This window comes from Nematostella vectensis, chromosome 3, assembly GCF_932526225.1.
Source record: "Nematostella vectensis chromosome 3, jaNemVect1.1, whole genome shotgun sequence".
Classification (NCBI taxonomy): Eukaryota; Metazoa; Cnidaria; class Anthozoa; order Actiniaria; family Edwardsiidae; genus Nematostella; species Nematostella vectensis.
The window spans coordinates 16,233,334-16,256,593 of record NC_064036.1 but is presented as its reverse complement, the minus strand read 5'-3'; the positions used below and the strand labels follow the sequence as shown (position 1 = coordinate 16,256,593).

General features: G+C 41.3%; 1 protein-coding gene across 5 annotated transcripts in view; it reads right to left on the bottom strand.

Annotated features, from left to right (window-relative positions):
• LOC5507168 overlaps positions 1-22,538 on the bottom strand; it is a 30,278-nt gene extending 7,740 nt beyond the window's left edge. Inside the window, exons 1-30 of one of the 5 annotated variants that reach the window (XM_048724819.1) lie at positions 22,518-22,538; positions 19,961-20,054; positions 15,846-16,178; positions 14,724-14,861; positions 13,897-14,238; positions 12,881-13,018; positions 12,159-12,491; positions 11,144-11,281; positions 10,422-10,754; positions 7,697-7,831; positions 6,839-7,009; positions 6,484-6,654; positions 6,133-6,303; positions 5,725-5,964; positions 5,273-5,596; positions 5,031-5,201; positions 4,698-4,937; positions 4,235-4,558; positions 3,969-4,139; positions 3,602-3,841; positions 3,132-3,455; positions 2,890-3,060; positions 2,557-2,796; positions 2,094-2,417; positions 1,852-2,022; positions 1,519-1,758; positions 1,056-1,379; positions 814-984; positions 482-721; positions 19-342 (exon numbers count right to left, since the gene is read on the bottom strand). In XM_048724819.1, coding sequence (XP_048580776.1) covers positions 19-342; positions 482-721; positions 814-984; positions 1,056-1,379; positions 1,519-1,758; positions 1,852-2,022; positions 2,094-2,417; positions 2,557-2,796; positions 2,890-3,060; positions 3,132-3,455; positions 3,602-3,841; positions 3,969-4,139; positions 4,235-4,558; positions 4,698-4,937; positions 5,031-5,201; positions 5,273-5,596; positions 5,725-5,964; positions 6,133-6,303; positions 6,484-6,654; positions 6,839-7,009; positions 7,697-7,831; positions 10,422-10,754; positions 11,144-11,281; positions 12,159-12,491; positions 12,881-13,018; positions 13,897-14,238; positions 14,724-14,861; positions 15,846-16,178; positions 19,961-20,036 — 6,718 coding nt within the window. In that variant the 5' untranslated portion in view covers positions 20,037-20,054; positions 22,518-22,538. Of the gene's footprint in view, positions 1-18; positions 343-481; positions 722-813; positions 985-1,055; positions 1,380-1,518; positions 1,759-1,851; positions 2,023-2,093; positions 2,418-2,556; positions 2,797-2,889; positions 3,061-3,131; positions 3,456-3,601; positions 3,842-3,968; positions 4,140-4,234; positions 4,559-4,697; positions 4,938-5,030; positions 5,202-5,272; positions 5,597-5,724; positions 5,965-6,132; positions 6,304-6,483; positions 6,655-6,838; positions 7,010-7,696; positions 7,832-10,421; positions 10,755-11,025; positions 11,055-11,143; positions 11,282-12,158; positions 12,492-12,762; positions 12,821-12,880; positions 13,019-13,896; positions 14,239-14,605; positions 14,642-14,723; positions 14,862-15,845; positions 16,179-19,960; positions 20,055-22,517 lie in introns of those variants that run through there. The other 4 variants (XM_048724816.1, XM_048724817.1, XM_048724818.1 and 1 more) reach the window with 4 other exon arrangements.
• Between the last annotated feature and the right edge of the window lie 722 nt (positions 22,539-23,260).

Here is a 23,260-nt window from a genome sequence, read left to right as displayed (position 1 = left end):
TCACAAATGTGAGTTCACCTTTTTCAGGTTTTGACTTGAACTCATAAAATACTTCCACTTCGTTAGGTGTAAACTGATAACTGCCGGCCAAGCAGGTGTTTCCACTGCAGCCGGTAGGTCGCTGGTATGAATAGGGGTTGGTATAGGAGGATTTCTGAGTGTTTGCCTTGTCGACGATGTACAGGTCATGACCTCCTCCAAACGTGGGGCCGTAGGTAGCACCACCATATATAGAGTGCACGTTGTTTGAAGATGTTCCAGGAAGTTTCTCTGGTTTGTAGCCTCTGGGATTGTACAAAGTGTAAAGGAAAGCCTTGCCAGATTTCATGTATTTGTTTGAACCTACGAAGACAAACAAATGTTACGGAAAGTCTCTCTTTTCAATCTCGATTTTGTTTGGGTCAACATAGTTACAATGCTGGTTTTCGGGTATGTCTATAAGTGTGTAGTTTGAACAGGACGATTTTATGACATTACTTACTGGTCCAAGAGTTATCGGAGTAGCCGCCGAATATGTTCTTGCCAACACGCACAATTGTAACTGTAGGTCCTTTTCCGTCACACTTTTGATGAAACGTTTTGGCCTCCCAGCCATCCCTACTAGCAGTGTAGCAGTTCCCCCACCAGCTGGTTGGATATTGTTCGACCGGTCTCAGAAACATGTGCAAATCGTTCATGTAGTCGATGTTTCCATCAAGAATAGAAGACGAGTCGAAGCCTCCTGCGATAAAAAAAGGACATGTTTTTTATGTCATGTTTAGATAATTTTTTAGAAGGTGTGATTTGTCATTTTTAAAAGAATCATCTACTTACCGTCACATTTGTCAGTTCCGCATGATTTGGTTTCGACTGAGGGTCCAACACACTTTTTGCCTCCCCAAGCGGGCTCAGGGTTCGTGCAACTTCGGTTACGTGTAGAGGAGCCCTTCCCACAAACTCTAGTGCATTTAGACCATTCAGAGAATTCAGTCCAACCACCGTCAACTAAAACAGAAGATATTCAAATTAAGCAAACATGCTACTAGACAACTGGCCTTTCACAAATGTGAGTTCACCTTTTTCAGGTTTTGACTTGAACTCATAAAATACTTCCACTTCGTTAGGTGTAAACTGATAACTGCCGGCCAAGCAGGTGTTTCCACTGCAGCCGGTAGGTCGCTGGTATGAATAGGGGTTGGTATAGGAGGATTTCTGAGTGTTTGCCTTGTCGACGATGTACAGGTCATGACCTCCTCCAAACGTGGGGCCGTAGGTAGCACCACCATATATAGAGTGCACGTTGTTTGAAGATGTTCCAGGAAGTTTCTCTGGTTTGTAGCCTCTGGGATTGTACAAAGTGTAAAGGAAAGCCTTGCCAGATTTCATGTATTTGTTTGAACCTACGAAGACAAACAAATGTTACGGAAAGTCTCTCTTTTCAATCTCGATTTTGTTTGGGTCAACATAGTTACAATGCTGGTTTTCGGGTATGTCTATAAGTGTGTAGTTTGAACAGGACGATGGTATGACATTACTTACTGGTCCAAGAGTTATCGGAGTAGCCGCCGAATATGTTCTTGCCAACACGCACAATTGTAACCGTAGGTCCTTTTCCGTCACACTTTTGATGAAACGTTTTGGCCTCCCAGCCATCCCTACTAGCAGTGTAGCAGTTCCCCCACCAGCTGGTTGGATATTGTTCGACCGGTCTCAGAAACATGTGCAAATCGTTCATGTAGTCGATGTTTCCATCAAGAATAGAAGACGAGTCGAAGCCTCCTGCGATAAAAAAAGGACATGTCTTTTTATGTCTAGTTTAGATAATTTTCTCGAAGGGGTGATTTGTCCTTTTTAAAAGAATCATCTACTTACCGTCACATTCGTCAGTTCCGCATGATTTGGTTTCGACGGAGGGTCCAACACACTTTTTGCCTCCCCAAGCGGGCTCAGGGTTCGTGCAAGTTCGGTTACGTGTAGAGGAGCCCTTCCCACAAACTCTAGTGCATTTAGACCATTCAGAGAATTCAGTCCAACCACCGTCAACTAAAACAGAAGATATTCAAATTAAGCAAACATGCTACTAGACAACTGGCCTTTCACAAATGTGAGTTCACCTTTTTCAGGTTTTGACTTGAACTCATAAAATACTTCCACTTCGTTAGGTGTAAACTGATAACTGCCGGCCAAGCAGGTGTTTCCACTGCAGCCGGTAGGTCGCTGGTATGAATAGGGGTTGGTATAGGAGGATTTCTGAGTGTTTGCCTTGTCGACGATGTACAGGTCATGACCTCCTCCAAACGTGGGGCCGTAGGTAGCACCACCATATATAGAGTGCACGTTGTTTGAAGATGTTCCAGGAAGTTTCTCTGGTTTGTAGCCTCTGGGATTGTACAAAGTGTAAAGGAAAGCCTTGCCAGATTTCATGTATTTGTTTGAACCTACGAAGACAAACAAATGTTACGGAAAGTCTCTCTTTTCAATCTCGATTTTGTTTGGGTCAACATAGTTACAATGCTGGTTTTCGGGTATGTCTATAAGTGTGTAGTTTGAACAGGACGATGGTATGACATTACTTACTGGTCCAAGAGTTATCGGAGTAGCCGCCGAATATGTTCTTGCCAACACGCACAATTGTAACCGTAGGTCCTTTTCCGTCACACTTTTGATGAAACGTTTTGGCCTCCCAGCCATCCCTACTAGCAGTGTAGCAGTTCCCCCACCAGCTGGTTGGATATTGTTCGACCGGTCTCAGAAACATGTGCAAATCGTTCATGTAGTCGATGTTTCCATCAAGAATAGAAGACGAGTCGAAGCCTCCTGCGATAAAAAAAGGACATGTCTTTTTATGTCTAGTTTAGATAATTTTCTCGAAGGGGTGATTTGTCCTTTTTAAAAGAATCATCTACTTACCGTCACATTCGTCAGTTCCGCATGATTTGGTTTCGACGGAGGGTCCAACACACTTTTTGCCTCCCCAAGCGGGCTCAGGGTTCGTGCAAGTTCGGTTACGTGTAGAGGAGCCCTTCCCACAAACTCTAGTGCATTTAGACCATTCAGAGAATTCAGTCCAACCACCGTCAACTAAAAGAGGAGATATTCAAATTAAGCAAACATGCTACTAGACAACTGGCCTTTCACAAATGTGAGTTTACCTTTTTCAGGTTTTGACTTGAACTCATAAAATACTTCCACTTCGTTAGGTGTAAACTGATAACTGCCGGCCAAGCAGGTATTTCCACTGCAGCCGGTAGGTCGCTGGTATGAATAGGGGTTGGTATAGGAGGATTTCTGAGTGTTTGCCTTGTCGACGATGTACAGGTCATGACCTCCTCCAAACGTGGGGCCGTAGGTAGCGCCACCATATATAGAGTGCACGTTGTTTGAAGATGTTCCAGGAAGTTTCTCTGGTTTGTAGCCTCTGGGATTGTACAAAGTGTAAAGGAAAGCCTTGCCAGAATTCATGTATTTGTTTGAACCTACGAAGACAAACAGAAATTGTGAACAGTTGTAATGCGCTTTTTAGACAAATCCGCTGAGATAAACAAAACGGGACTACAGCGCCGGTGTTAAAGTTAGTCTGGGATAGTCTTGTGAAAAAGTAACGACGGATGACATTACTTACTAGTCCAAGAGTTGTCGGAGTAGCCGCCGAAGACGTTTTTGCCAACACGTACAATGGTGACTGTTGGTCCTTTTCCATCACACTTTTGATGAAACGTCTTTGCCTCCCAGCCATCCCTACTTGCGGTGTAGCAGCTGCCCCACCAGCTCTTCGAACTTTGCTGAACCGGTCGCAGGAACATGTACAAGTCATTTAGGTACTCAATTTTGTCCCCAATGCTCGTTGAAGACTCAAGGCCTCCTGTAAGAAATTCAGATAAACCTAGTTCATTAACAGTCTCAGGTACATGTTATCTTCGCCAAAAGATTATGCGGTCCGCAAAATGTATTTTTTATCATTGAATAGAGCAAGTAACTCCGCTGATTACCGTCGCACTTGTCTGTTCCGCAGGATTTTGTTTCCACTTCTTTGCCAATGCAATCGCTGCCTCCCCAGGCAGGTTTGGGGTTTGTGCAGGATCTCTTACGGGTAGATGTTCCCTTTCCACAGACTCTGGTGCAGTCAGACCATGACGTCCACTCAGACCATCCACCATTGACTAAAGTACGAAAGACAAATGGTATGATTGAGTTTTCGGAAGTGTGGCAACAAAAAAAAAACTTTGAATAGGGAAACTGCTTTAGGTAAGTGTACCTTTATCAGGTTTTGATTTGAACTCATAAAATACTTCCACTTCGTTAGGTGTAAACTGGTAACTGCCGGCCAAGCAGTTGTTTCCACTGCAGCCGGTAGGTCGCTGGTACGAATAGGGGTTGGTATAGGAAGATTTCTGAGTGTTTGCCTTGTCGACGATGTACAGGTCATGACCTCCTCCAAACGTGGGGCCGTAGGTAGCGCCACCATATATAGAGTGCACGTTGTTTGAAGATGTTCCAGGAAGTTTCTCTGGTTTGTAGCCTCTGGGATTGTACAAAGTGTAAAGGAAAGCCTTGCCAGAATTCATGTATTTGTTTGAACCTACGAAGACAAACAAATGTTACGGAAGGTCTCTCTTTTCAATCTCGATTTTGTTTGGGTCAACATAGTTACAATGCTGGTTTTCGGGTATGTCTATAAGTGTGTAGTTTGAACAGGACGATGGTAAGACATTACTTACTGGTCCAAGAGTTATCGGAGTAGCCGCCGAATATGTTCTTGCCAACACGCACAATTGTAACCGTAGGTCCTTTTCCGTCACACTTTTGATGAAACGTTTTGGCCTCCCAGCCATCCCTACTAGCAGTGTAGCAGTTCCCCCACCAGCTGGTTGGATATTGTTCGACCGGTCTCAGAAACATGTGCAAATCGTTCATGTAGTCGATGTTTCCATCAAGAATAGAAGACGAGTCGAAGCCTCCTGCGATAAAAAAAGGACATGTCTTTTTATGTCTAGTTTAGATAATTTTCTCGAAGGGGTGATTTGTCCTTTTTAAAAGAATCATCTACTTACCGTCACATTCGTCAGTTCCGCATGATTTGGTTTCGACGGAGGGTCCAACACACTTTTTGCCTCCCCAAGCGGGCTCAGGGTTCGTGCAAGTTCGGTTACGTGTAGAGGAGCCCTTCCCACAAACTCTAGTGCATTTAGACCATTCAGAGAATTCAGTCCAACCACCGTCAACTAAAAGAAGAGATATTCAAATTAAGCAAACATGCTACTAGACAACTGGCCTTTCACAAATGTGAGTTTACCTTTTTCAGGTTTTGACTTGAACTCATAAAATACTTCCACTTCGTTAGGTGTAAACTGATAACTGCCGGCCAAGCAGGTGTTTCCACTGCAGCCGGTAGGTCGCTGGTATGAATAGGGGTTTGTATAGGAGGATTTCTGAGTGTTTGCCTTGTCGACGATGTACAGGTCATGACCTCCTCCAAACGTGGGGCCGTAGGTAGCACCACCATATATAGAGTGCACGTTGTTTGAAGATGTTCCAGGAAGTTTCTCTGGTTTGTAGCCTCTGGGATTGTACAAAGTGTAAAGGAAAGCCTTGCCAGATTTCATGTATTTGTTTGAACCTACGAAGACAAACAAAATGTTAAAGGTCTTTCTTTTCAATCTTGATTTTGTTGGGTCAACAGAGTTTCAACGCTGGTTTTCGGTTATGTCCATAAGTGTGTAATTTCAACAGGACGACATTACTTACTGGTCCAAGAGTTATCGGAGTAGCCGCCAAATATGTTCTTGCCAACACGCACAATTGTAACCGTAGGTCCTTTTCCGTCACACTTTTGATGAAACGTTTTGGCCTCCCAGCCATCCCTACTAGCAGTATAGCAGTTCCCCCACCAGCTAGTTGGACTTTGCTGTACAGGCTTCAGGAAGCTCAGCAGGTCTTTCATGTATTCGTCCTCATCACCAATGATGCTCGAGGACTCGAAGCCACCTTTATTTAAACAAGGTTTATTTGTAAAGATGATGTAGATACAGATAATCACTGGTTTTGAATAAATTGTTTGTGCGTTTCTTTTTTAAATTATGCTCAACACCCGATGGATGTTTATTATCCCAATGGTATATTGTTTAAATATTATTTGTTAAATTATATTCCTACCTTCGCATTTCTTTGTTCCACAAGCCTTTGTCTCCGTTTCGTCTCCCTTGCATTCCTGGCCTCCGTTAGCAGGTTTAGGGTTGGTGCAGGTTCTTGTTCGAGACATGATACCTCCCCCACAAGACTTAGTACAAGAGGACCATTTGGAGAAATCCGACCAACCGCCATTTACTGAAATAAGTAGAATATCCCTCTTTAGTGCGCCTTTTCTTTTTGACAAGACTCATAATTAGTATGTTGCCAAGGTATGTTTTGTCATGTGTTTTAAACTTCTTGATAATAATAGATTGTTTGAATACACATCTTAATTTTCATTTCTCTGATGAAGTGGTGTTAAGTTTCGTATCTCACCTGGGCAGGGTGAAATTCCACACGCCTTCGTCTCTTTGGCGTCTCCCTCGCACTCCTTGCCTCCGTGAGCAGGTTTAGGATTGGAACAGGTTCTTGTTCGAGACATGATCCCTCCCCCACAAGACTTGGAGCAAGTTGACCATTTGGAGAAATCAGACCATTCTCCATTTACTGAAATAATTAGATTTACCCTCTTTGATAAGTCAGTGTTCCTTAAAAAAAATTAAGGGTATGTATTTAAGGCACTGGCTGCTTGACCAAGGTATTGGAGCTTGGCTTGATGTAATAGTTTGCTTTTCTCTCATTGTTTTAAGGCATTTTGAAAAAAAGGTTGCATATTTTTTTTTAATCTTACCAGGGCAAGGTGAAATTCCACACGCCTTCGTCTCTTTGTCGTCTCCTTCGCACTCCTTGCCTCCGTGAGCAGGTTTAGGGTTGGTACAGGTTCTTGTTCGAGACATGATCCCTCCCCCACAAGACTTGGAGCAAGTTGACCACTTGGAGAAATCAGACCATGCTCCATTTACTGAAGTAACAAAAAAAAGTTTTTGGTACACCATACATCATACCATTTACCAATTGTTCTAACCAAACTATAGACGGGCCATAGAAAAAGCTGTGTAGACGTGGTGGAATCGGGGAAAAAAGCAACACAAGCTTGTTGTGCTGTTATACCCGAAACGGCTTTATTTTTTCTTCTATTCTTTTTTTGCCAAATATTTGCCTAAACAGTTGATTGTCTTATTTTCAGTTAGCCTGATTTTCAGCGGGGGCCTGGGTCAGTGAAACGTAGGAACCACGACCCCTCTAAAAATCAGTCCAGTTTTCAGTCAACTTTTAACAAAATATCAGATATTCATACCCCTAAATCCACATTTCCATTTTAATATATTCCCATATTCTAGCGTATAAATTTAGTTTCAAGCTTATATTACAAGAATCTAGTTTTTTTTTTCTTGTTATTTCCAAACAAAATGTTTCTTTTATTTCTTGAATAAGAGTGGTAGGTTTCTCGTTTCGGTCAATTGAGTCAATTTCTCTGGTTGAAGTGGTATGCTCTACGCCTCTGTAAAAACAGAGCTAGTTTCGTTAACGCTTCAAGCATTCGCCTACCGCCGGAGCTTATTTGCCCTGATAACTATTTATCATATCTTAAAGGATGCAAGATTATAGAGAATCAAATTTTAAAGGCTTCCCCTTCCAACGACCCCACCTGGACAAGGTTTCGTATTACAGGCTTCTGTCTTCAGGACGGCTTCTTTTGTTCCTGCCTCACACTTCTCTCCTCTCCTATCAACGATCTTGTACACTTGTGTAACTCCTGATCCGCATGACTTGCTGCAAGAATCTAGAGATGAGAGAGATAAATTTATAACCAACCTCCTTGTAGCTGGAATGCTGAATAACCAAAGCGAACATATGAAGAAAACGTTGTCGTTTTGGGTGTCTGGTACCGAGGAAACTTTCAAACTCTCAACTAACTGAAGATGGTTACAGTAACTGTTTTTCTCTCCTGGTTACAAGTCATAAAGTTTACGAAGTTCCTGGGGGAGCCCATCTTAAAAATTACAAGAATCATGCAGATTTTCCAAATAAGGAATATATTAGTTTCCTTATATGGAAGTGACCGCGTTTGTCATAAACGACATTTTTTGGCTCAGTGTTCTTGATATGAATATAACGTGGTATAGTCGAAGGCATAGAAGGTGCCCCAGGCGTGCCAAAGTCGCACTGTTCTGGTTCGGTAGAGGTTCAATCATAGAGCGGCTCTACAATAACCTTCGAACTTTTAGTTTGTTAACTCCCATGGGTATGGAGTGTAACAAATTCAGGCCCGTACCCAGGGGGGGGGGGGTTGCAGGACGCACCCATCACAACGTCCGAAGGTCCACTTTCGGTTCTAGAAATGCTATTTGCAGACAAAATTATAAAGCATAAGCCAGATCACTCTGGTATATGGTCAAATCTGACAATAAACGCCACGTAGAGATACTGCAAAGGAATAAAAAATTCCCTTTTTGTTTTTTCGTGGGTGGTCAGATTTTTATCAAAAAATTCACTCTCCCCCACAACCCCCCCCCCCCCCCCCCACTCCCCGCACCCACGGAAAAATTAGGCCCACAAGAACGGTACGGGCCTGAATACAGTCATCAGCCACAAAATACATGCTGCTTTGTCTTATGACGCTAAAATGGAGGATAGAACACGAAGACTAAAAATGACTAGAAAAGCCTTCTTGGCCAGAGCAATATGATCTAATAGAAGAGGAGAATGATTACATGCCGCAATAGATTGGATAAAGAAAAGGCGACGACTCCTGCTAAATTACAAAACGGCATTTCGCATGAAATGCACTCGTATTTCGCATCCCCGAAATAAGAGTTGTGCATCTGTACCCGACCCGTCGAGTCTTCAGGTAATGATTTCCGAAACGCCGCCATTTTCACGATTGCCTAAAAAGTGCCAGGCAAGGGGCTGCATACGGGCTTTCACGCTACATACGGGGTCTCAGGGGAGTTATTGTCAATTGGGCGCATGCGCGAAGAACGGGGGGAGTCAATAATACTCTGCACGGGTAGCTCCTTTTTTTACTTTTGTTCAACCAAAACGATTTGCATTGATTAGAAACTAGTCTGCATAATGTAATCGTTATGTCTGGTGCGACCTTGGAGCACCGTCTAATCCCTCGCCGTACCATAGTCGCATTATTCGACTAGCCCACTCGCCCCAGAAAAATGGTGCGACCCCCTCATTTAGTCAATTTCGTGCACAAATAACGGCGTGCTTACGTCTCATTATCTGTAAACTTTTATAAAGCGGCTCGATAATGCGACCCTGGCACGTCGTTTAATCTAGGTCTCAGGTAGCGGCAATATGGCTGATGTCTAACCCGGAACATTTCTTTTTTCGTGGAGGGAGAAAACCCGAAGAAAATCCTTTAGAACAAAGGAGAGAACCAATAAATTCCACACACTTTGGAACCAAGGCTTTATTTCCAGCCTTCGCAGATCTCATCGGAGGTAATTAGCGATCACTCGCTGGTTCGTCAAAATTTAAATAGAATATCTAGTTTGCCTCAACAATCTCCAATTATTAACTTCAAATTAAAATAAGGATTTTGACGAGTTGGTAAACATTTTCCACCGAAGCCGGAAAGTGTGACTCTCTCACAAATCCTCAAGCATTTCAAGTTTTTCATTGTGCATCATCGATCAAGTTGTTAACGTCCCGAAAAAAGCTCCTATTTTTAACCCGAGCGATTTTCCAAAGCCTGTAGGATGAGCACACCATTAAGTGTAAAAGATCATTCAAATCCATTAACAGAAAATATCCAAACTCTCATTTGCAATCTGCTTTCATGGTTAGTTGAAATTCCTATTAAAAGACAAACGACCAGCCCAGCTATTCAGCACTTGATGGGGGCACGTACCGCGGGCTCAGAGAACGAGTTGGAATTCGAGCCTATTCGGAACCGGAAATCGAACCCGGATGACAAGAAGCACAGCAAGGGTGGGGCACTGGGGGCACGTGCCCCCCCCCCCCAATTATATTTATTAAAAATTATAAGGAAATGACCAGTAAGGGCGTAGCTGTGCCCCTAATAGGGTGATTTAGATCCACGACGCCGGCAAGGGGACGCCGCCTCGCGCACGTTCGATTGCGAGCGCACGCTAATTTTTGCCGGCGTCTTGTCCTAGGACGCGACGCCGGCAAGAAAAGCGTGCGCGCGCAATCAAACGTGCGCGAGGCGGCGTCCTCTTGCCGGCGTCGTGGATCTAAATCGCCCTAATATTTTTCCAATGTTTTTGTATCGTGCCCCAACTTCGCACAGGCACTACAGAGTGATGCTCTGCCAACTTGCGGCACACAGGGCCACCAATGGGGGCATGCTTGACGAAGTTATCTGCATTAAGGTGATAAATCCATAGAACACTTACCTAAGGACCGTCGACTTCTGGACTTTCTCAGCATATAGACATATGTTGACCAGTCACCGCCGATATTGAGCCCATCTTTTCCTTTATGGCAGTTATCCATGCATCCGTGTTTAGCATATGTCGCCTCCGTCGTCCCCCAACACTCGTATTTGTTCTGAATACCGAAGAAGGTCAGCGGTGGCTTGTGAGCCTTGGCCTTCTCGTAGCATTGCTGGACAAACTCCTGGTGGTTTCCTCCGGACACGAAGGTCACGCCGGACACTTTGTTCAGGTAGGTTGGTAATGCACGGTCCCAGGCGTCTTTGTAGCACCCAAGGGACTCGTAGGGATCATCTGCAAATCGGCATCAAAATATTTTCAATGCTTTCGAATAGACCAACTAAGTGATGCTAAGCGGCAACACAAGAAGCTGCCAACCTTTTTAAGCGTTCAATTCACCAGAACTATATTCGGATATATTCATTTAACGGTCAATACCTATTGGAATACTTTACAGTAGTTGTTTCCTTAATGCTTTAGTAGTAATCTTGAGTTCATATAACTTGCCAAGGGTCTGCGTTACACGGCTGCCTTGGTGTGTACGATGGCTTTCTTGGTAACATACCTGGGCAAGGGTCTGTGTTACACGCCTTGGTCTGTACGATGGTTTTCTTGGTTACATACCTGGGCAAGGGTCTGTGTGTCACGCCTTGGTGTGTACGATGGTTTTCTTGGTTACATACCTGGGCAAGGGTCTGTGTTACACGCCTTGGTGTGTATGATGACTTTTTTGGTTCCCGCTTGACACTTGTCTCCCGTCATCTCAGCTGTTGTGTACGTACTGCTTACACCAGATCCACAAGATTTGCTACAAGGGGTGTCTGAGAAAAAAAGATGTATTTTCTAGATCTTTATTTCATCTTATTAATTTGTCACTATATTTTAAAAACAGAAATCTTACATATTGCGTACTGAAATAATAATCCTTGAGAAAAATTATTTTCTCGGAGTAGGATATTTCCAAAGTATGATATTTTGGGTGTGGTCTGAAATTAAGTACACGAGGATGTAAAGAAAGTTTTACTGCTGATAAATGATAAATAATTGACAATTTTTAAACTTTGTTCCCTTCACTATCAAATGCTAGCTATATTAAATAAAGAATCTTACACAAAGTACTTGTCTAAATGTTTACAAAACTTAGCAAAAACAGATCCTAGTTCGCAGCAAGTAATTATATCGGGCTGGAATCTCTGAATCTTGGGTGGTGGGGGAAGGGTGGGGGGGTTTAGCAAATAAACAAAAGGCCCTATTTTAGATTTTGTACTTGAAACGAGAGTGGCACATTAAGGGGTTGCGATTCCATACGTTCTATGTCAATGATTGCTGCCTTAGTCTGTGATAAATAAAAGATTTTCTGCCTTTTGTAGCTATCAGGCTATTATGTTGCACAAAAGATTGCCATACTATAAAATAAGAGAAAAATATTGACTGACAAGAGAGAAGTTTTGAGTTTTTTCGTAAAGCTGTCTCAAAAATAACGAATTATCTTTTATATCATTTTCATTTTTTGAGTTGTAATTGGCCACACTTCTTTTTGTGTTGAAAATTATAAATAATAATAAAAGAATATCAAAACAGTTTTATGTTTTAAATGGCAATCTCCTGTTGTCATTCATTTGCAAAAAATATACTCGAAATGGGGAAATACTTGACGAAGTTATCTGCATTAAGGTGCTAAATCCATAGAACACTTACCTAAGGACCGTCGACCTCTGGACTTTCTCAGCATATAGACATATGTTGACCAGTCACCGCCGATATTGAGCCCATCTTTTCCTTTATGACAGTTATCCATGCATCCGTGTTTGGCAAATGTCTCCTCCGTCGTCCCCCAACACTCGTATTTGTTCTGAATACCGAAGAAGGTCAGCGGTGGCTTGTGAGCCTTGGCCTTCTCGTAGCATTGCTGGACAAACTCCTGGTGGTTTCCTCCGGACACGAAGGTCACGCCGGACACTTTGTTCAGGTAGGTTGGTAATGCACGGTCCCAGGCGTCTTTGTAGCACCCAAGGGACTCGTAGGGATCATCTGCAAATCGTCATCAAAATATTTTCAATGCTTTCGAATAGACCAACTAAGTGATGCTAAGCGGCAACACAAGAAGCTGCCAACCTTTTTAAGCGTTCATATCACTAGAACTATATTCGGATATATTCATTTAACGGTCAATACATTTTGGTATACGTTACAGTAGTTGTTTCCTTAATGCTTTAGTAGTAATCTTGAGTTCACATAACTTGCCAAGGGTCTGTGTTTCACGGCTGCCTTGGTGTGTACGATGGCTTTCTTGGTAACATACCTGGGCAAGGGTCTGTGTTACACGCCTTGGTGTGTACGATGGCTTTCTTGGTTACATACCTGGGCAAGGGTCTGTGTTACGCGCCTTGGTGTGTACGATGGTTTTCTTGGTTACATACCTGGGCAAGGGTCTGTGTTACACGCCTTGGTGTGTATGATGACTTTTTTGGTTCCCGCTTGACACTTGTCTCCCGTCATCTCAGCTGTTGTGTACGTACTGCTTACACCAGATCCACAAGATTTGCTACAAGGGGTGTCTGAGAAAAAAAGATGTATTTTCTAGATCTTTATTTCATCTTATTAATTTGTCACTATATTTTAAAAACAGAAATCTCACATATTGCGTACTGAAATAATAATCCTTGAGAAAAATTATTTTCTCGGAGTAGGATATTTCCAAAGTATGATATTTTGGGTGTGGTCTGAAATTAAGTACACGAGGATGTAAAGAAAGTTTTACTGCTGATAAATGATAAATAATTGACAATTTTTAAACTTTGTTCCCTTCACTATCAAATGCTAGCTATATTAAATAAAGAATCTTACACAAAGTACTTGTCTAAATGTTTACAAAACTAAGCAAAAACAGATCCTAGTTCGCAGCAAGTAATTATATCGGGCTGGAATCTCTGAATCTTGGGTGGTGGGGGAAGGGGGGGGGGGGGTTAGCAAATAAACAAAAGGCCCTATTTTAGATTTTGTACTTGAAACGAGAATGGAACATTAAGGGGTTGCGATTCCATACGTTCTATGTCAATGATTGCTGCCTTAGTCTGTGATAAATAAAAGATTTTCTGCCTTTTGTAGCTATCAGGCTATTATGTTGCACAAAAGATTGCCATACTATAAAATAAGAGAAAAATATTGACTGACAAGAGAGAAGTTTTGAGTTTTTTCGTAAAGCTGTCTCAAAAATAACGAATTATCTTTTATATCATTTTCATTTTTTGAGTTGTAATTGGCCACACTTCTTTTTGTGTTTAAAATTATAAATAATAATAAAAGAATATCAAAACAGTTTTATGTTTTAAATGGCAATCTCCTGTTGTCATTCATTTGCACAAAATATACTCGAAATGGGGAAATACTTGACGAAGTTATCTGCATTAAGCTGCTAAATCCATAGAACACTTACCTAAGGACCGTCGACCTCTGGACTTTCTCAGCATATAGACATATGTTGACCAGTCACCGCCGATATTGAGCCCATCTTTTCCTTTATGACAGTTATCCATGCATCCGTGTTTGGCAAATGTCTCCTCCGTCGTCCCCCAACACTCGTATTTGTTCTGAATACCGAAGAAGGTCAGCGGTGGCTTGTGAGCCTTGGCCTTCTCGTAGCATTGCTGGACAAACTCCTGGTGGTTTCCTCCTGACACGAAGGTCACGCCGGACACTTTGTTCAGGTAGGTTGGTAATGCACGGTCCCAGGCGTCTTTGTAACACCCAAGGGACTCGTAGGACTTGGCATCCTCATCTGGAAATCGTCATAAACTCAATATTCTCAATTCATTAATATACATCAACCAAGTGAGGCTTTCATCAAGCGGCAACACAGTAAACTTCCAACCTTTTTAAGTGTCCAATTTACTAGTACTTTATTCGGCTACCTTCATTTAGCGAGCAACACCTATTTGACTACTTTCATCCCCAGACAAGGAATTACTGTATAAGAATGACCGGTTGATATGGTCCAACATAAATATTTGCAAAGTCGTTGATTATGCATTGCGTTAGTAGTTGTTTTATTACTGCTTTAGTACTAACAATCTTGAGTTTACTGAACCCTGGCAAGGGTCTGTGTTACACGCCATAGTGTGTATGATGGTTTCTTGGTAACATACCTGGGCAAGGGTCTGTGTTACACGCCTTGGTCTGTACGATGGTTTTCTTGGTTACATACCTGGGCAAGGGTCTGTGTGTCATGCCTTGGTGTGTACGGTGGTTTTCTTGGTTACATACCTGGGCAAGGGTCTGTGTTACACGCCTTGGTGTGTATGATGACTTTTTTGGTTCCCGCTTGACACTTGTCTCCCGTCATCTCAGCTGTTGTGTACGTACTGCTTACACCAGATCCACAAGATTTGCTACAAGGGGTGTCTGAGAAAAAAAGCTGTATTCTCTAGATCTTTATTTTATCTTATTAATTTGTCACTATATTTTAAAAACAGAAATCTCACATATTGCGTACTGAAATAATAATCCTTGAGAAAAACTATTTTCTCGGAGTAGGATATTTTTGGTGGATGTAAAGAAAGTTTTACCGCTAATAAATGATAAATTGACAACTTGTAAACTTTGTCTGTTTGTTCCTCTGACTCGCAAATGCTAGCTTTATTAAATGAAGAAGCTTACACAAAGTACTTATTGCCAACAAAATCTGTGTGGGGGGCGGGGAGGGGGGTTGAGTAAAAGGCCAAAAGTTTTGAGTTTTTTGTAAAGCTGTCTTATAAAAAATTGTTAAGATTTTTTTATATCATTTTCTATTTTAAGTTTGTAATTGGCCACAATTAAGAAATCGCTGAAAAAGTATCCTAGTTCCCGTGGTTGGGGTGGTAATTAGGTTTGGAGGGACGTCGGTTAAGACTCAGAGCATATTTATTTCAACGAGATTTGTTCCCTCATACAAACTCTGTACGCAAAAACAAACTCTGTAATAAACCTACACTCGCCGTGAGCCTGGGCTAACTGTGGTCTTACAGAACATACAGTTGATTGACTAAAGGTTGTCCTCAACCGGCTTTGCGACTACGCGACAAGCCCGCATGTAGGCATGGGTAATAACCACTGAAGCGCCTAGCTGTATATATTAGCCAATATCATCAATCGCTTAAGAATAACGATACTTTCTGAACAAACCATTGGATGAAATAAGCAGGATTTATATCTCAGGAAAGGTTAATAGTTCTGTATCATTTAGGTAGTTTGGGATTGTTCAAATCTACAATATTCGAGGCAAAAATATGAAACCAAATGCTGAGTGATACTGGTTATTGTACTGTACGGTAAGACTGAAGTTATGCGTTGCGAAGCCGGTTGAGGACAACCTTTTGTCAATCGACTGTATGGTGAGCTCATGCCTACCTGCAGATCTTCGGCGGCGTGAATAGATCAGCATGTAGACATAGTTGGACCAGCCTCCGCCGACACCGAACGCGCCCTTCCCCTTATTATGGCAGTTATCCATGCATCCGTGTTTGGCAAACGTCGGCTCCGTCGTCCCCCAACACTCGTACTTGTTCTGAATACCGAAGAAGGTCAGAGGTGGCTTGTGAGCCTTGGCCTTCTCGTAGCATTGCTGAAAGAACTGTTGGTTGTTCGAACCATCCTCTTTGAAATCGACCCCGCTGACTCTGTGAATGTAAACTGGTAATGCTCGATCTCTTGAGTCCTTGAAGCAGCCCAGCGGAGCGTAGTCTAAAAAGAAAGCACATCAGATGAAAAGCGATTTTGTATGACTTCAAATTGGTTTGGAATAGGACTAGGAATAGGAGGTCACTTACGCGGTTGGGAAGCCTGTGGTGTGTGCATGTGTGTGAGCCTAGTTTCTGGCATTCTCTTTGGTATTCCTGTTGTTGGCCGTGACGTCAGATCATCCGCCACAGGGAAACCACAGGAATTTCGTAAGAGGTCACCTTTTGTAGCCTGTAATGCAGGCCTTTACCCGGTGTTTTTATAGCCGCCGTCTTGGTTTTTACTCAAAATCAAAGATGTTGGCGGCTAAGAATCGCTCGGGGCCGGTTTTTTGCTATAAAAACACCGAGTAAAAAAGCGGCTGCATTGAAGGCTATCACCTTTTGTTACCTTCCCACGGCATTTTCGAAAAAAGATGTGCATGCATGTTGGTAATAAGTACACGCTTGATTTGAGTTTGATGCATGACGGAACCAAAGGCAACCAAAGACTCCATCATTTTACTTGTGTTATACACTAGTCAATTTAAACCCCCACCCCCATAGCCCCGGGGAACGGTGGGGGGTTAGACTTTGACCCTGTACAAAACCGAGAAAAGCCCCCACCCCCTCGGGACAAAACAGCAGTTAAATGCCCCTGTCTCTTGGATGCAAACTATTGGCAACTACCCGACAACAAGTCATCTGAAATAAACTTTATTTATCTTTCAAAGCCAGTACACTTCTGCGGGGACATTTGTACTATGAAGATAACAGTTACAAAAAAGATGGAAAAATAAATCATCTTCATCTTTTGCACATGTCGCCATGCAACTTGCCACATGCTGATACATGGAATTGCTTGCTACAGAAGAGAAAGAGTCTCAAGCCAGAAACTAACATGATATTTGTGACACTATTCACATGTCCCAAACCCCCACGGTGGGGATAAGTCTTAGAGTCAAAAACTTTTAATTCCCCCACCCCCTCGGGACAGATTCTCGTTCAAAAGTGCTCTAAACCCCCACCTTAACCCCACACTTCCCCAGGACCATGGGGGTGGGGTGGGGGTTTCAAATGACTAGTGCATTATCAAAAGGTAGCCCAAGATTCCGTTAAATTCAGGTTGAATTCGGGTCTATTTGTCCCCTGGTGTTGTAGCGGTCGACATTAAACAACGACTAAGAGTGACAAGAGGACGATAAAAAACAATGAATTTAATCTGATAATTAGAAAGTAGCACGTGGGATTGTGTTCTGCATGAAACATTTTAGTCATATATCGCTTTCACGACCAAAAATTTGCGATGTTTTCTTTAATTATAGATTCGGTAACGTTTATCCTATTTTTTAAATGACAGCATTATTCGGACGCAAGCTATTTTTTTCTATGATAACGATGCAAATGAGCCCAGCATTGCTGGGTTCGTGTGCAAACTGCGCCGACAAAGCTGTGATATGCTCGAATGACCACGAGACAAAACGATGCTGGCGAAGTGCTGGCCAAAAGTTTGAACTCAATCAGAATTTCGCCAACACTCTCCAGCTCCCTTCAGCACCAGCCAGCACCTCCCAACACGATGTTCAAACTGCGCCAACATTGCTGAGACAACGTGTCGCCAGTAATGCTTGCGCAGATTGATAGATAGCTTTGATAGATAGCTTTACGCGGTGGCACTGTGCATTAAACTGATTAAAAAAGGTGTTTTTTGCTTTTTTTGCGCATACGTGCTTTCAAATTTAGTTGGTAACAGGTGGTATAGGCGATGCCAAGCACTGCTGGCAAGCTACGATACCTCTGACTAGGTACATCGATGTTTCACTCCAAATAGAGGGGAGGTATCTGTTTTTGGTCTAATTAGTAGTCTGTTTTCGGTCTGTTTTTTTTTTTGTAAATTCATTTAAAAAATATAGCCAGGAGTCAATATGTTTTTTTCTTTTTTTTTTTTAGTCCTGATGCGTTCAAAGATGCAGAATCAAATTATTGCTCATATTAGCAACCTTATTATTGCTATTGATCATTAGCGTAATTCTCTTCCTAATAATTCATTGGGTTTTATATTTAAAAAGTATTTATTTTTCACGAAGGAAACATCATATGGCAACCAAACTCGGTAGGTGTCATGTAGGTGTCAAGGGGGATGCAACAATATGGTCACGTGTTGTGTGACGACATCGAAAATAAGCAAAGATTTGGTCGTTTGGAGCTCCGCTTTTAGGCAATGCCTAAATCTATATATATTAGGTTCTTAGATGTCGTTAAAGCCCCGTTCACACGTATACGGAATCGAACGAATCCGCAACTTTTTCTTTCCGTAATCGAAAAGTTTCCCGTCCACACGTAGCGTAATCGTATCGTTATCGCCCGTCCACACGTATACAGCAATTCCGTAATCGCTCTAGCACCCAGGGCTCCTCTGCACGTTAACTGAGCATGCGCTATATACCGCGCGAATCTGGCAATCCAAATCAAAGAGTTTTAACTTTTGACCCCATTTCATAACACAATACAACAAACACAGTTCAGGAGAACTCCTGTTTATTTTGGATATGTAGCCAGCGCCCAGCGAGCAGTAATCACTGCTGAATGAAAATTATAATGCAAACAATATGTGCAATCATATGATAAAGACAACGCTCGCACAAATATCAACATTAGCAGCTTGTAAAAATGTTTCAAATATTTAGTTTGTCAAACTTTCTAAACACATTCTAATGGCTATTGTAGACAGCCAAACCTAGAAATTACCGCCTTTAAACCACGTCCGGAATCATGAGGTTACAATAATTATTTTGAATGTAACTTTTATTTTAGAGTCATTTTTGGGGGGAACCTATTTAGAAGTAAGTAAAGTACAATTAGGGATTAGGGCAAATCAGTGACACATACTTTTCGAGCACGGCGCCCTAAACTAAATTTTAAAAAAATATGTATATATATTATAGGTATTTTTATTAGGTTAAGGTCCAATCTTGTTAGTTGCAAAATATCAAAAGTGTTTTTTTATTGCTAAAAAGTTATGGTGCTGAATGCAAAAACCGTCCGTGATTGGTGCAACACACAATAGACCGAAAATGGTAATTGGTCGAAAATGTATGTTACACGCCAGCTTTTGAAAACGTTGACTTGTCGAGTAAAAACTTGTCAAGTTTAAATTGCCCGTGTACGGGAACATAAAAGCGCGGGCATACATTTTCGGGCCTTCAACTTCACGGCCTTTTTTCCAAGGTTGACCGAAATACCTCAATATTGCAGATTTGAATTATTTGGCCGAACGCGCGTTATATGAAACACATAACATTTGGAAGATGAAAATATAAAGAATCGACCAAATCTCTAAATTCTGAAAGGTTATATGGACTTTATTTGAGACCAATTGGGGGGTTAAAAGGTATGGCTGGTATGCACTTATTTGCGTTGGAAGTTCAACAGCAATTAGCAATAAAATTAGCATGTTATCATTGTTTTCAAGTCATGATGCTCATAACATAATAAAGTAATTATAAGTGATCGATCACATGTAACGTAAATCTCTCTCGCAAACCGAACCATACTACTAACTATGACCGAACCAAAAACTTTCGAAGAAATAAACCTTAGATTTTACAGCCACTGAGATAACTCTTTGATCATGAAAAAAAAAAAAACAGTTACCACGTTACCTCCCTGCCATATTTTAATTTTTCGGTCAAAATGGATTACGTGGCAGAAATCCTTCGTGACCTTTTTTTAAAAATATATCACGCACAACAAGGTTTTCTAAATGATAAAAATAAGCCTGTTTACGGTGTGCAATAATGGACTTACCAAGCGCCCCGCTATATCGAGAGAAGAACGCCAAAAACAGAAATATCGACCACACCCAAGTCGATAAGTGAGCCATCTTTTCTCAGCACATGGACTAGAACATATAACAAAATAATAATAATCAAAAGCAACATCAGGAATAATAGTTAGCCCCCCCCCCTACTCCTTGCCATTGTATGTAAAAATCATGTAGAAACCTTGTAAAGATACTGTAGAATAAATTTCCATGTTCATTGTACAGCTACATAGTGTTTAAATTTTTAAGAAATCGTGTAGAAAGTGCGTAGATTGTGTGTAAATTAAACTCCGCGCGAATATCGGATCGTGTAGAAACGTTGTAGAGATAATGTAAATGTCGTGTAGAACATAGCATACGTGACTCGAAATGTTTGTAGAAACCGTGTAGATTTCACCCAGAAAGGTTGTAGAAACCGTGTAGGGTTCACAGGTAATGTTTGTAGAAACCGTGTAGATTTCACCCAGAAAGGTTGTAGAAACCGTGTAGGTTTCACAGGAAATGTTTGTAGAAACCGTGTAGATTTCACCTAGAAAGGTTGTAGAAACCGTGTAGGTTGCACAGAGAATGTTTGTAGAAACCGTGTAGATTTCACCTAGAAAGGTTGTAGAAACCGTGTAGGTTGCACAGGGAATGTTTGTAGAAACCGTGTAGATTTCACCCAGAAAGGATGTAAAAACCGTGTAGGTTTCCAGGGAATGTTTGTAGAAACCGTGTAGATTTCACCTAGAAAGGTTGTAGAAACCGTGTAGGTTTCACAGGGAATGTTTGTAGAAACCGTGTAGATTTCACCTAGAAAGGTTGTAGAAACCGTGTAGGTTTCACAGGGAATGTTTGTAGAAACCGTGTAGATTTCACCTAGAAAGGTTGTAGAAACCGTGTAGGTTTCCAGGGAATGTTTGTAGAAACCGTGTAGATTTCACCTAGAAAGGTTGTAGAAACCGTGTAGGTTGCACAGAGAATGTTTGTAGAAACCGTGTAGATTTCACCTAGAAAGGTTGTAGAAACCGTGTAGGTTGCACAGGGAATGTTTGTAGAAACCGTGTAGATTTCACCCAGAAAGGATGTAAAAACCGTGTAGGTTTCCAGGGAATGTTTGTAGAAACCGTGTAGATTTCACCTAGAAAGGTTGTAGAAACCGTGTAGGTTTCACAGGGAATGTTTGTAGAAACCGTGTAGATTTCACCTAGAAAGGTTGTAGAAACCGTGTAGGTTTCACAGGGAATGTTTGTAGAAACCGTGTAGATTTCACCTAGAAAGGTTGTAGAAACCGTGTAGGTTTCCAGGGAATGTTTGTAGAAACCGTGTAGATTTCACCTAGAAAGGTTGTAGAAACCGTGTAGGTTTCACAGGGAATGTTTGTAGAAACCGTGTAGATTTCACCTAGAAAGGTTGTAGAAACCGTGTAGGTTTCACAGGGAATGTTTGTAGAAACCGTGTAGATTTCACCTAGAAAGGTTGTAGAAACCGTGTAGGTTTCCAGGGAATGTTTGTAGAAACCGTGTAGATTTCACCTAGAAAGGATGTAAAAACCGTGTAGGTTGCACAGGGAATGTTTGTAGAAACCGTGTAGATTTCACCTAGAAAGGATGTAAAAACCGTGTAGGTTTCCAGGGAATGTTTGTAGAAACCGTGTAGATTTCACCTAGAAAGGTTGTAGAAACCGTGTAGGTTGCACAGGGAATGTTTGTAGAAACCGTGTAGATTTCACCCAGAAAGGATGTAAAAACCGTGTAGGTTGCACAGGGAATGTTTGTAGAAACCGTGTAGATTTCACCTAGAAAGGTTGTAGAAACCGTGTAGGTTTCCAGGGAATGTTTGTAGAAACCGTGTAGATTTCACCTAGAAAGGTTGTAGAAACCGTGTAGGTTTCACAGGGAATGTTTGTAGAAACCGTGTAGATTTCACCTAGAAAGGTTGTAGAAAACGTGTAGGTTTTCAGGGAATGTTTGTAGAAACCGTGTAGATTTTATCCAGAAAGGATGTAGAAACCGTGTAGGTATCCAAGGAATGCTTTAAAAAGAAAAAGACCCTGATGAAAAATTCTGCAGAACTATTCGCCTTCTCTATGGCCTTTTTCTACTGTTCTCCAACACACACAAATACACCCACAACGATTTGATGTGTATTGTATTGTAGTTATATAAACCGCTTTTGTACCGTAAAAAGAACATTGATATTGATATTGTGAATCACCTAAATGCGTTTCGAGAAGTCTCAACCTTTTATACACTATATATGGTATTGCCAAAACCACTTGAAATTCAATAATATGATCTTATCTGGTGTTTTAATCAACTCTAGAAAATTATATTAATGTCATAACCTCAAAGTAAAGTTTTGTGTTTTAAAATATCAACTTGAACCTCCAAATCACCAAAATATCTCATTTTTGTCTACTACAACCAGAGAAAAAAATCAAATGTCCATAAACAGATAAATACCAGAACTTACCAGATAGTAAAAAGAACATTCTAGTTAACAAAAAAGGAATTAATAATAATATAGAAAACATAGAAACAGAAGGTCACAAATTCTTACCTTGCATGTGCCAATGTTAGGATGTTGTTTTGTCCGAGCTATCTTTATACCCATTATTTTTAATCTATGTAAACCAATTATACCTTAAATGGAAGAACAAAAATCACCGAATATTAAATGAATTACCCCTTATTAAATGACATGTCATAGCTTCATCGGACAGCATCTTTGACCCTTCTTTTTAACTTTTTTTTAATAAAATGGTATTAACACCATAACGTTATGGTAACAAGAGTATCTAAAGAATAAGAGAACACGAGAAAAACAAAGTTTAGTTGCTATACACTCCCAAAGACTTTTGAAAGAATGTTCTATGCTCAGTAGATTCAATTATCAAATTATGAAACGCCAATCGCCGCCTCACCTGCTTCACAGGACATTTTTAATCTAAATTGAATAATTAACAGAATTTTCTTAGAGTGGACGTGGCGTGGCGGGGTGGGGGGGGATTCCTTTTCACTGATCTCTTTTCAACAAAATTCGGTGTTAAAAAGGTTATTTTCGATAATTTTGAATTCGGCTCGTTTATCTTTTGAATGAGGAGTTGACAGGGGCGGTGGATAGGGTGGATGGATCCATCCCCCTGTTTAAGTAAAAAAAAAATGAAAGTTACTTTGTTTAAAGGAATTAATGTTTGAGGGACAGGAGGTGTTGTCCATGTGCCTTCGCCTGCTTGACTTTGTGTCGCGACAAATCGCGTGAAGTATTGTAAGATCTATGTAGTGACTTACCAAGAACCACTG